The 13,576-nt window shown below is 48.1% G+C and overlaps 1 protein-coding gene and 2 pseudogenes across 2 annotated transcripts; all 3 read left to right on the plus strand.

Moving 5' to 3' along the window:
* On the plus strand, window positions 1-2,407 carry LOC128819566 (olfactory receptor 6F1). Of its 2 annotated transcripts, XM_053999826.1 has the most exons (3): window positions 1-35; window positions 132-207; window positions 1,463-2,407. In XM_053999826.1, the coding sequence occupies exons 2-3, from the start codon at window positions 175-177 to the stop codon at window positions 2,405-2,407; spliced, it is 978 nt and encodes a 325-aa protein (XP_053855801.1). In that variant the 5' UTR covers window positions 1-35; window positions 132-174. The 2 variants fall into 2 exon arrangements, with proteins under 2 accessions (XP_053855801.1, XP_053855800.1); XM_053999825.1 differs by lacking the exon at window positions 1-35 and having other exon boundaries at window positions 118-207.
* A 1,751-nt stretch (window positions 2,408-4,158) lies between these two features.
* Window positions 4,159-6,738, plus strand: LOC128819674 (uncharacterized; annotated as a pseudogene).
* Window positions 6,739-12,771: 6,033 nt separating this feature from the next.
* On the plus strand, window positions 12,772-13,576 carry LOC128819585 (feather keratin Cos1-1/Cos1-3/Cos2-1-like; annotated as a pseudogene).

Genomic DNA, 13,576 nt, shown 5'->3' on the forward strand with positions numbered 1-13,576 from the left:
AGGAAACCAGGTCAGGCAGTTGCCATCAGCTTGAAGTGAGTCAGCAAGGGGAGAGCTGCTCATCCACACACCTTCACCTGAATCCAGATTTCCCCCCAATAAATCTACCTCTTTCTAATGCTCTCCATTAGCCAACGGGACCATGGCTACCTTGGGAGGACGGTGCATGAAAAAATGTCATTTGGATCATTTCCACTGGCAAATCTGGTGAGTGAAGCCTGCCCAAGACATATAGCACAGATTTCCAATGCCTTGCATGTTTAAGGAGAGCTGGTTTAAGGGAGATTTCTTTACTCTTTAAGTATATGAAATTTCTGATATATGTTGCTGTGGAGGCAGATAGGAGAGAAAGAGATTATTCATATGGTGATTTAGTCCATCTGTCTTCCACATTCACCTGAAAATATGTTCTCTCTAGAGAACTGATCAAGAATCCTCCCTTGACTGCAGGAACAGTTCAGCAGAGCTACCTTTAATGGGATTAAACTCAGAGGATTTTGCCTTCAGTCGCTGAGGCTGAATATCTCTGTCCAAGTTGAGATGTCTAACATCCAGGTGCTTACTAGACTCCTGCCTTAGACCTCAGAGACAACCAGGCACTTCTAGAGGGTTTTTAGCCATGCTTTTAAAACAAAATGAGCCATATATCCCTCATGCTTTTTCTCTGCCTATGAAGAAAGAAGGGGGTAAGCTGAGGAGCTGAGATAGGAGTACTTCACTATGGATATTTCAGCTTGGTCAGCAGAAATCCTTCCCCTGACTCTGAAATGGCAAAATTGCAAAGAGGTGAATCATACCCCTAGTAGCTATGCTGAGTAGTGAGGGAAATGGAAGTATTTGAAAAAGCTTCCTGTTCTGAGGCTTGGAAGAAAGCAAGTATAGGAGACCTTGAGTAGTGACTGGCATACTAACCTGCTGCCCTGTGTGGTTGCAGCTCAGTCTCAATCCCTTGTAATAAACTGACAAAGAAGAGGTGGGAAAATCTCTTGTAGTGTCACATTTTCATGACAGTATTTATATTCCTCGGTTGCATTTGATGATACCACACCTCAGTATTGCCTGCCTTGGAGACTATAGGTTATGTTATTGCCTTCCTACTTGTAACAGCTTTTCCCATAGCTGGAGTGCCTCAGCCTGGTGTCCATAGTTTCCTAAGTGGGATTTTCATCTCACAGAAGTGACTACATTCCCCATGCTGTAAAGGAGGTGCATGATCTGATAAATACTTCTCCAAGTGTTCATTTGTTGGGATACACCTGATTTTCAGGGTTAGATCTAGTTGTTCAAACATGTTTCATCAGGAAAAGATTTCTATGAAAATTTAAATATAGGAAAAGTGCCATTTTCCCATGCTGTGCACCACCCACATTTTCAGGGATGGTGATTTTTTTTCACTACTTGTAGCATCGGAAGGGCCAGCATAAGCATGCAAACTTTCACAAAAACTATTTTTTCTTTGCAGACGGACCTCAACACTTGGAAGGACATGGCAAATGGGACAAGTGTAAAAGAATTCATCCTTCTTGGCTTCCCAGGCATATGGCAATTCCGAGTCTCCTTTGTGGTGGTGTTTGCACTGATGTACACCCTGACAGTAATAGGTAATGCATGCATCATAGCCCTTGTGTGGAGAAGCAGCAATCTACACACCCCAATGTACTTTTTCCTCTGTAATCTCTCCTTTCTGGAGATCTGGTACACTACGAGTGTTATTCCCAAAGCCATAGGAGTCATGCTGGGGACTAGCCAGACCATCTCCTTCAGTGTCTGCATGCTCCAGTTATTCTTTATTTTCTCTCTAGGCTCCACTGAGTGTTTTCTCCTGTCTGTCATGGCCTATGACCGCTACTTAGCCATATGCTACCCCCTGAGGTACAGCTCCCTCATGGGCAGAGCCCTCTCTGTTCGGCTGGCACTCAGCTCCTGGCTGGGAGGCTTTTTGGCAATTTCCCTGCTGGCCTTTCTGACATCCAGGCTGACTTTCTGTGGGCCAGATGTCATCAATCATTTTCTATGTGATATAGATTCCTGCCTTGCCCTCTCCTGCAGTGATACATGGCCTGTGGAGCTGGCAACCTTCCTTGTCTCCATAATTGTTGTAGTGGTCTCCTGTGTGGTCACGCTGGTTTCCTACATGTACATCATCTCTTCCATCCTGCGGACCCAGTCAGCCCATGGCCGGAAAAAGGCCTTTTCCACCTGCTCTGCCCATCTCAGTGTCATCACGATCTGGTATGGCTCCACCATGTTCCTGTATGTCAAGCCATCAGCCCAGAACTCTCTGGATCTGAACAAAATCGTGAATACCTTTAACACAGTGGTAACTCCTTTGCTGAACCCCTTCATTTACACACTCAGAAACAAAGAGGTGAAGCTCGCTCTGCGACGGGCTTTCCAGGAAAAGTGAAGTGACTTTTCACTTTTTATCAGTTATACGGATTCATCCCTGTCCTCCCATCACTTCTTCCCTGCAGAAGATCCCCTCTGAAGTGTAGGTCTGTGTGGGCATCCCAGGCAGTGAGAAGCCACCAATTCCCCATGAGCTCATATCACCTTTCAGCCATCTCTGGCTGGACTGAGCCTCAGTTCTGCTCTCCCACCACCCTCTGTTCATTCCCAGTTAATTCAGAATGCCTCGCAGTCCTTTAAAGTGCCGTGCTTGGAAAGGGTCACAGACCCTGTCCATAAATAGTTCTGTAACAGAGCTGGAGGAGTGGTACTTCCATAGGTTTCTACCCCAGTTTGCCAAGTGCTTAATTTTGTCAGGGTTTGTCTGAATCTCCTAAAGAAATCTGAGCAACTTTAGGAAACATTGCTTTAGGAAGTAGACATGTGTTCTCCATTTAACCTGATGTTTTGTGATGTATCTATGCCACATTGTTGTAGCTATTTCATCAAATCATACTCTGATTCAAGATAAAATTTGGCAATGTCTGATATCTCTACTTATAGCCATTATTCCTAGCATAAAACTTCAAACAAAATTTGTATAATTCATCTTCTTTCCTCTCCTTAGGATCTGAAACTACTCTCTTATTTTTCATTAAAATTATGCAAAATGGTGTGCTTCATACTAGATGTGTCATGGCATTTCCACATCTAAAACCCCACATAATTTTTAGCAGTACATTGTTCCACCCATTTTGGGCTTTGTTGTGGAAAAACGTTAATGTGATTGGCAAAGCACTCAAAGTGCAGAGCTGTGGAAGGCTGGCTGGGAAGCAAGTCTCTCTTTACACTCATTGGGAGGATATTAGCACTTCCAAACAGCACTTGCTTTTACCCTCCTGATTTTCATTTCTGAACACATTAATCATGTTCTCAAAGCTTTTCTTTTTGCACACTGACATTGAAGATAGTCCATGTAATCACTTCATAATGAGGAGGCATCAGCTTCTCATCATGGTAAACACACCTTTATGGAGAGTGTGGGATTAATTTCACCTGAGCATAGAGCTCTCCAAATGAGATGATTGAGTCTGAACTGAACATCTACTCCTCCCTTCTAGAAGCACTTTTGGAGGAGATTCACAAACCTGCATCCACCTGGGCACTTGGCACTTAGTCCTGTATCCAGGCCCAGGCACCATTGCCCAAGGCACAGGCTGATTCCCACCCTTTGTCAGCTGTCCTCTTTTTCAGTGGCATTTGGGAAAATGCCTGGGACAGCAGAAAGAGTCTGAGACTGGATTTATCCTCAGATAGATATCATTGCTTGTCATTTCTGCCTAGGAATGACATATTTTGGAGAGAATTGTATATTTGGAATGTTGAATCCTTCTACAGTCCTGAAAAGCAACAAAAAGCATTATCTGAAAGGTCCAAGAAATCCAAGACACAGCAGAGTGTCTGAGACCTGCCGTGAATTCCTCATCAACACTGCTTAGAGCCCTCTGAGATAAACAGCAGCATGCAAAGCCTCACACAAGGGCTGTCAGAGCAGATCCTTGTCACTTGGGAGAGGCAGGCTATGCTAGAACAGCAGCAGAAAAAAAAAAGAGATTTATTGGGCAAAGGGGATGATACTTCATGGGCAACAGATTCTAATTCAAAGGGTGGGATCCATCTGGAAACTCAGCACCCTTGAGCTGAGTTTCCATAAGAAGTGCTGTAGTGGGGTTGCCTGAAAATAGGTCCCCAGAACACTTCCTTTAGCTCATGGGAGGAAAGGAGATCACTGAGATGTTACCAGCTGTTGGACAGAGAAACTGGCATGGACCAAAGAACACGGGAGCTCCCTCCAGCACTGGTGATTTCCCTGAAAAAGAGAGACATGAAAAAGAGTGGGACCACTCTCTGGCAGTGGATGAGTACAGGAAGAATCTTGTCCAGAGTATGGCTGGTGGCTGTTTTCCACTTGCTGATGCAGAGTAAGGAAGAGCCCTTCCCATCTTGGGCTTCTGTGTCACAGTGTCAAAACCGTAAGAGCAATTGTGCTTCCTACCAAAGGCCTCATTCTCCAGCTGTGGCCAGCAGTGGAGGCCGATGGAGATAAAACGGGAAGAAGAGCCAGTAGGCTACTTGCTCTGAGAATTGCAGTGTTATTTTAAGCAGAGAACATTGACAAGGCTTGTTTGACTTGTTTAAGGTGTAGCCTCCAATAGATCTGCCCCAAGTCAGGTTTCTTGGACAGTTTTTATCATCAAAATCCCTGGCTCTAGAAGCAATTGTGAAAGTCACATGAGTATGTGTTTCACAGCAGCACAGCATCCACTTCCAGGGATAGGGCAGCCAGAGCTTCTCTGGACAACCTGTGCCAGGGCCTCACCACCCTCAGAGGGAAGAATTTTTTCTTGGTAACTAGTATGAATCTATCCTGTTTCAGTAGGAAGCCATTCCCCCTTGTCCTATCACTCCATGCCCTTGTAAAAAAATCCCTCTTCATCTCTCTTGGATCCCCTTTGGGCACTGGAATGTGATTTGAGATATCCCCAGAACCATCTTCAGGCTAAACAGAGTCGTCTCTTCCAGCCCTCTCTCCATAGCAGAAGGGCTGCAGCCCTCTGAGCATTTTTGTGGCCTCTTCTGGACCTACTTCAGCATCTTCACACTGGGGACACAGCACTCCAGCTGGGGTTGCACAGGAGCAGGGTATTGAGGGAGAACCACTTCTCTATACATGGTAGTCACCCCTCTGTTGATGCAATACAAATCTGGGATACAATTCCAGGGCTGCATGTGAACATTGCAGGTCACGTCCAGACTCTCATTGACCAGTACACCCAAGTCCTTCATGGCTGGGCTACTCTGAGTTTACTCATTACCCAGTCTTTGTCCATTCTTGGGAATGACCCAACCCAAATTCAGGACCTTACACTTGGCCTTCTTGAGCTTCATGTGGATTACATGGGCCCACCTCTCTATTCCACAGAAGTCAAGGTTGTAGGAGCACAACACACTGTGGACTCTGCTGAGGACACCTGGGGACAACTGCAGCAGGGTTGAGGCATTGTGAGGAGCCATACAAACCCGTGACATTTTCTGTGCTGCACAAAGAAGGCATGAGTTAAAAGAAGCTAGAATTTTCTCCTGATAGCAGAGTTAGGCACACTAGGGGGAAAACCAGTTGCAGAGTCCATGGACATGGGGAGGGAAGAAGTGACCATAGGGAGGGAAAGAGAAGGATAGGACATATCCTTATGCACAACAGCCCTTGGGCAGCCAGCTGAGGATTGCTGGCACTCAAACAGCCCCACCAGAGTTATCCAGACTTTAATATCACTTTCCTGGTCTGGACCCATGCAGTACATAAATGGAGTCTTCTGCCTGCACTGCTGCAATCCTGCCTTAGAAATCCCAGGGCCTTTAATCCCAGGGATCAGAAGAAGCCTTCATTGGGGAACAGGCATGGAACAAACCTGGAAATGAAAAGGCAGCAGTGCAGGAAATGAAAACACAGCCCATATCATTAGGTGTGCTGGTTTGCATTGAAGATGAGCTTGCTGGGAAATTGTTACCTCTGCAAAGGCTGCCCCTGGTCCTGCGGCAGTGAAGGGCAGGTATAAAAGGCAGCCCAAGTCTCTGCTCTCTCATCCACTTCTCTTGCTTCCTTCTGCTTGGGAACCAGGTGAGTCTGAAGTCCCTTCTCTTTCTCTTCCAAAGTGAGATCTCTGCTTGGTGGACATCTCAACTGACTTTGGCTTTCTCATATTTGGGGATTGGAGCATCTGGTCATGAGAGAGGAAAGTGGGGAGGAGGCTGGCATAGAGACAGGATGGTGATGGTGGTGCCTTTTGCTTTATGCCCTGGGAGAGAACTTCCTGAGTCAGGCTGCTCTTTGTAGGGCTCCTGGCCCAGTCTCCAGCTTCCCACTCATGATGGCCTTGGCTCTTTTGTTAGTGGGGTAACCAGGCTGCTCCTCACCCACCCACCCAATCTTCTGCTCTGTTTCCTCTCTGCTCTCTCTGCCAGGTGCACCTGAAGCCTCAAGTCATGTCCTGCAACACCCAGTGCCGTCCCTGCCAGCCCTGTGGCCCCACTCCACTGGCCAACAGCTGCAATGAGTGCTGTGTCAGGCAGTGCCAGGACTCCACCGTTGTCATTGAGCCGCCTGCTGTGCTGGTGACCCTGCCCGGGCCCATCCTCAGCTCCTTCCCACAGAACACCGTGGTGGGATCCTCCACCTCCGCTGCTGTTGGCAACATCCTCAGCTCTGACGGAGTGCCCATCAACTCTGGTGGCTTTGACATCTCCTGCATCACCAGGCGCTATGGTGGAAGGAGGGGCCTCCCCTGCTAATGGTGCTGGGCATATCTAGGTCTTGGGAAGTGTCCCCAGGATCTCCAGGCATGGTGCTGGACAAAGGAAGAATCTTCAGGTCGTTTCTTTCAGAGGAGCTGACCATCTTTAGTTCTTCATGAAAATGCTGGAAGGAGGAGTCCAGCTCAGGCACTTCGAAAGCATGCCCTATGTCTTTCCTACATATCTCCTTGTTTCTATTTTCATTGTGTCCTTCTGCTCCCCTCGGCTGCAAGGCTCCTCCAAGCCAGCCTGCACTCTATAGGCAAGGCACATGGATGCCCTGCATGGACTTTACCATGGCCAAGAGGTGAAGTGTCTTGCTCTTCCCTCCAGATCCCTGCACTGAGGGCCTGTGCTTGTAACAAACTTGATTTCCTCTTTAAACTTAATAAAGATTTTTGCATCTCAAGCTGTGTCTCCAGGTGGTCCTTCCATAGAAATGCCCTTGCAAGTTGCCAGGGTGGAATGATGTTGATTCTGGCAGGGGATAAGGTGACAATGTAGTGAGATCCTTCATCCAGAAAAATATGAGGTTGGGATACACTGCAGAGGGTCCTATGGGGAGTATAATCCCATTCCAGGATGCAAAACATCCCCAGCTACACCATGGTCCTTTCCCTTCAGTGTCTCTGTCCAGATATACCCCCAACATGTCCTGCATAAACCTCTGCTGTCCTCATGTAATGACTAGAATTCCATGGGAGGTCCTGGAGACAAACTAACCTGCAGGATCATGGGAATGCAGCACCTCCTCCTCTGGTCAGTGCTGTGCTGGGGTGGACAGAAAATGTTCCCAAAGGATGTCAGAAGTGTGGTTGTGTGGAATAGCCTCAGAGCTGGTTCTGAGGCCTCATCTTCATCTTCACTCCACTGCCCAGTCTCAGACAACGGCCAGCACAAATGGGCATGGGCAGCTGGGATCAGTTCTTCATTGCAGCCCTACTGCCAAACATAAGGCCCGTGGCAGGACCCACATTTTGGCAGGTGTGCAGGCCTGGCACCATTCACAAGTCAGTGCTGGGATTAACCACTCTGGGTCTCACACTGGAGTTCCTGTGAACCCTCATGGGCCAGGGCAGTCCAAGGACAGTAATGGATGCTCACAGACCCTTCACTGCTCGGCAGTACCTTGTCACTCCCAAGCACAGATGGAGCAGCTCTGCTTAGGCTCAGGGCCTCAAAGGCCCTGCTGTGTAAGGACCAGCGCTGCTCCAGAAAAGCTCTGTGCAAAGTCATTCTGGACAGCAGTATCTGTGAGCTATCTGTGGTGGACAAGTTTTGTTCACAAACATCCCTCTTGCTTAGTCTGCCTCTTGGGCACTGTTTTGAGCAAAAGTACATCAGAGGCCTCAGTCAGTAAGTGCTGGGTAAACAGTCGGTCAGGATGACAGAGGTATCAGGGCACTAAACACATTTTTCTTGGCAATCAGGTTGATGGGGACTGTGTAAGCCAAGTTCTGCAGGCTGCAGTTCTAATGAATGTCTGTACCCTGTGCATACCTATTGGAAATTCCCACTTTTTAGCCATCCCTTCACTGTTTATAGATGGTGGATAACAGGACTGATGACAGCGTGGCACAGAGTGTCCCCAGAGAAAGTTGGGCCTACTAGTGCACAACATTCTTCTTCCTTTCCATGATGTGGTCATGGCAGTAATCTCTGAGTTTCTGTGAAGAACATCTGGCTTCACTATTAACACATGTAGGTTGTTTTTTTTTTTTTTTTTCTGTGATATTCCAAAATTTATTTTTCGACTTCCACCCTCAGCTTAAGTGAGTGATTAAAAGGTTAGGACATCTCAGGTATCTACAGTTCTCTGAATATAGCGAAGAAGCTGATGAAGGTAAAGTTAAGCTCAAACAGGGGCTGAAGCATGAAGGGACCAACAGGAAAAGTTCCCTGCACATTCTTCCTGCTGGAGATTTAGGGAAGAGTCTCTGAACTCCTCCATCTCTTTGGCCAATGTTCTTGTGATGCCCAGCCTCACCCTTTCATGCACAAGACCTGCACTGCTGTCACTGGGTAAATTGCTACTATAGGGGTAATCCAGCTCCTTGCTCTGCCTGGCACCCTTGGAGTGCCCCATTCTCTCTCTGCTCCACAGGCAGACCCAGGGTACAAGCACTACTCCTACCTGGGGACACTGTGACATCTGTACCACAGAGCAGTTGCTGGGGTATCCCCCACTGGTGCCCATCTGCCCAATAACTCTGTTTATTGGCTTCCCCTGTGCAACACACAGTGTCTCTGTCCTTTCAGTCCAGTGCACACTAATAACATGCACTGTGATTCTTTAATTCAGTACCTATATGGGCCAAGATCTCAGCCTGACACAGCACCAGGCCAGTGATCTGGATGAATACATTTGACATTGGCTTTGGCATGAAGGAAGGCTATGTCCCACACCTGGAAGCATCAACAATTCACAGGAAGCAGATGCATTTGGACACAGCCTGAACAAGGAGAGTAAGTAGGATTCCTTATTCTTTCTCCAAGATAAAGCAAATCCCATCTCTTTGAACTCTCTAGCAGCTGTGCCCTGACCTGGTGAGGCAGGCAGAGGGGGACTGCCCATCATGCTGAGGCAGCCCCAGTCCTGCTACACTGAACTAAACTAAGGATCTAAATTGGTAGTCCTTGTTGTGACTTGGCATCATCATCAGTGGAGTATGAGCTCTGGAGGATCAGGACAAGGAGGGTTCAGAAAATGGGTTGATTACAGTGCCTCTTTTTCAAGAGATTTCTAGGAGGGTGATGCCATTACTTTTCAGCTGCACTTGAGCTCCTGCTGCTTTGCAGAGCTGGTGAACAGAGCCATGGAGAGTGTCCCTGCCATGAGCAACACAATCTATTTGTAAGGAGAGACACAAAAGGACATATGTTCATATACACCTGTCAAATATGCACCTGTGGTACATTCACACAAGTCTGGTTGCACAGAAGAGCACCAAAGACACGAACACATGTAGGAACACACCCTACTGTGAACTCTACTGAGGACACCAGGAGACAGCTGCAGCAGGGCTGGAGCCTTGTGGGGAAGAGCAAGGCCCCAGGCAAGCTCACAGCATTGTTTGTGTACTCACAGATTGCTCAGAGAGTGGACAAGTCAAAACAAGCCAGAAGTTTTTCCCGAGGGCAGAGTTAGGTAGGATGGGGTCAGAGCCTGCAGCCCAATGCACACACATGGGGAGACAACAACAAATAACCATCAGGGTGAGCTGAGGAGGGAGGGATAGGGAAGGACATGGCCCAACTTCATACACAGGAGTCCTTGGGCATCCAGCAGCAGACTGGATTTTTAAAGAGGCAATACAAAGGACCTAGGGAATCACAGACTAGTAGACCTCACCTCTGTGCCTGGGGAGATCACGGAACAGGTCCTCATGAAAGCAACTGTAAGTCATACTCAGACAAGGAGGTGATCCAAACAGCCAGCAAGGCTTCTCTTAGGGCAAGTAATGTCTGAGCAATCTGGTGGCCTTCAAGGATGGAGTGACTGAAACAGTCAGCAAGGGAAGACTGGCCAGCGTCATCTACCTAAACTTCTGTCAGGCCTTCAACACAGTCCACACAAAATCCTTATCTCCAAATTGGAGAGATGATGTAGTGGGTTGACCCTGGCTGGTTGCCAGGCACCCACCAAAGGCACTCTATCACTCTCCTCTACAAGTGGACAGGGGAGAGAAAATATAACAATGGTTCATGAGTTAAGGACTGGAAGAGACCTCTCACCAAATACTGTCACAGGTAAAACAGACTCAACCAAGGCATATTAATTGAATTTATTACCAATAACATCAGAAGAGGATAATGAGAAGTAAAATAAGTCTTATAAAAATAACCCAAAAAACGGAACATCTGCCCCCTACCTCTCCCTCCTTCCCAGCTTTATCTCCTCTTGCCTCCTAGCAGAGCAGGGAGACAGGAATGGGGCTCAAGGTCAATTCATCACAGGTTGTTCCTGCTGCTGTTCAAGGAGAGGAGTGGGAGTCCTTCCCCTGCTCCAGGGTGGGGTCCCTCCCATGGGAGAAGTTCTCAATGAACTTCTCCAAAATGAGAAGGAGGCTAGGAACCATATCCCACAGGCTATGGTTCTCCAAGAACTGCTACAATGTGGGTCTCTCCTCCATGGAGTCAGTACTTCAGGAACCCTCACAGGGTCACAAGTCATTCCAGCAAACCTGCTCCAGCATGGGCTCCTCTCTTCACAGATCCTTGCCAGGACTCTGCTCCAGCACAGGCTTCCCTCAGGGTCATGGCCTCCTCTCAGGCATTCACCTGCTCTGGTGTTGGCTCCTCCAGGGGCTGCAGGTGCATCTCTGCACTCCCATGCTCTCTGTGGGCTACAGGGGCACAACTCCCTCACCACAGACTTTATCATGGGCTGCAGAGGAATCTCAACTGTGGAGCCTGGAGCAGCTCCTGCTCCTCCTTCTCCACTGGTGTCTGCAGAGCTGTTTCTCTCACATATTCTTACTCTGCTGTTTTCTGGCCAGAACTACACTCGTACAATATTTTTTTTTCCTTCTTTAATGTGTTATTCCTGAGGCATCACTTCCATTACTGATGGGCTCAGCCTCGGCCAGCGGTGGGTCTGTCTTGGAGCCAGCTGGCTTTGGCTCTGCTGGACACTGAGGAAGCTTCCAGCAACTTCTCACAGAAGCCACTCCTGTAGCCCTCCTGCTACCAAAACCAGGCCATGCAAACCCAATACACATGGATTTGAAGGGTATACTATTGTGAATATGAAAATGGCTGGATGGACACAGCTTTAGTCTGTGGCTCTATGACTACATGGAGGTAGGGGAAGAGGGGCATGTCTCAAGGATCTGTCTTGGGACTGGTGCGTTTTAGTATCTTTTTCAATCACAGGGATATTAGATTGAGTGTCTCCTTGGCATGTTTGCAGATGACACAAAGCTAAGCAGTGCACCTGACACTCCAGAAGGAGATTTCCATCCAAGGAGACCTGGAGAAACTTGAGAAATGGGCTCATGAGAACCTGATGAAGTTTAAGAAGTTCAAGTGCAAGGGTGCAGCACCTGCATTAGGAAATCCTAGACATAAGAACAGAGTGGGAGATTAACTCATTGAGAGCAGACCTGTGAAGAAGTACTTGGGAGTTCTGGTGGATGAAAACCTGGACATGAGCCGACAGTTTGTACTTGCAGTCCAGAAAGCCATCCTGGGCTGCATCACAAAAGGCCTGACTGGCAGGTTGAGGGCAGTGATTCTCCTAATCTACTCTGATTTTGTGAGATGGGTTCAGAAATGGAGTCTTCAGCACGAGAAAGACATGGACCTGTTAGAGCAGGTCCAAAGGAAGCCACAAAGATGCTCAGAGGGATGGAGCAACTCTGCTATGAAGATAGGCTGAGAGAGTTAGGGTTGTTCCACATGGAGAAGAGAAGGCATTGAGGACACCTCATTGAGGCCAGTCAGTATGTGAAGGGGGCTTACAAAAAGATGGATGCCGACTTTTTACACAGGCAGATACTGATAGAACAAAGTTGAACAGTTTACACTAAAAGAGGAAAGATGTAGATTTGATGTTAGGAACAAATTACTTACTCAAAGGGTGGTGAGGCAATGGAATTTCACATAGAAGTAGAGGCTGCCACATCCCTGGAAGTGTTCAAGGCCAGCTTGGATGGGGCTTGGAACAACCTGATCTAGTGAGTGTCACTGCTTCTCTTTATGAAGGAGTTCCATCCAGACCAAGCCATTCTATGATTATATGATTCTATGAGTGCTGCAGCTTGTTCCTGAAAACAACACTTCAAACAACCCTAGAAGAGTGATCAGGATAGCATCACTTTCCTGGTCTGGGCCCATGCAGTACATAAACAGAGTCTTCTGCCTGCATTGCTGCATTCCTGCCTTAGAAATCCCAGGGCCTTTAATCCCAGGGATCAGAAGAAGCCTTCATTGGGGAACAGGCATGGAACAAACCTGGAAATGAAAAGGCAGCAGTGCAGGAAATGAAAACACAGCCCATATCATTAGGTGTGCTGGTTTGCATTGAAGATGAGCTTGCTGGGAAATTGTTACCTCTGCAAAGGCTGCCCCTGGTCCTGCGGCAGTGAAGGGCAGGTATAAAAGGCAGCCCAAGTCTCTGCTCTCTCATCCACTTCTCTTGCTTCCTTCTGCTTGGGAACCAGGTGAGTCTGAAGTCCCTTCTCTTTCTCTTCCAAAGTGAGATCTCTGCTTGGTGGACATCTCAACTGACTTTGGCTTTCTCATATTTGGGGATTGGAGCATCTGGTCATGAGAGAGGAAAGTGGGGAGGAGGCTGGCATAGAGACAGGATGGTGATGGTGTTGCCTTTTGCTTTATGCCCTGGGAGAGAACTTCCTGAGTCAGGCTGCTCTTTGTAGGGCTCCTGGCCCAGTCTCCAGCTTCCCCCTCATGATGACCTTGCCTCTTTTGTTAATGGGGTAACCAGGCTGCTTCTCACCCACACACCCAATCTTCTGCTCTGTTTCCTCTCTGCTCTCTCTGCCAGGTGCACCTGAAGCCTCAAGTCATGTCCTGCAACACCCAGTGCCGTCCCTGCCAGCCCTGTGGCCCCACTCCACTGGCCAACAGCTGCAATGAGTGCTGTGTCAGGCAGTGCCAGAACTCCACCGTTGTCATTGAGCCGCCTGCTGTGGTGGTGACTCTGCCCGGGCCCATCCTCAGCTCCTTCCCACAGAACACCGTGGTGGGATCCTCCACCTCCGCTGCTGTTGGCAACATCCTCAGCTCTGATGGAGTGCCCATCAACTCTGGGGGCTTTGACATCTCCTGCATCACCAGGCGCTATGGTGGCAACAGATGTCGTCCCTGCTAA

This window comes from Vidua macroura, chromosome 27 (genome assembly GCF_024509145.1).
Source record: "Vidua macroura isolate BioBank_ID:100142 chromosome 27, ASM2450914v1, whole genome shotgun sequence".
In the NCBI taxonomy this organism is placed as follows: domain Eukaryota; kingdom Metazoa; phylum Chordata; class Aves; order Passeriformes; family Viduidae; genus Vidua; species Vidua macroura.

Excerpts from the sequence above, each read along its gene's own strand:
- LOC128819566 (XM_053999825.1), top strand. The coding sequence starts at position 118 with ATGCTCTCCATTAGCCAACGGGACCATGGCTACCTTGGGAGGACGGTG. Across the intron at positions 208-1,462 it reads CATTTCCACTGGCAAATCTG|ACGGACCTCAACACTTGGAA; the intron begins GTGAGTGAAGCC and ends TTTTCTTTGCAG.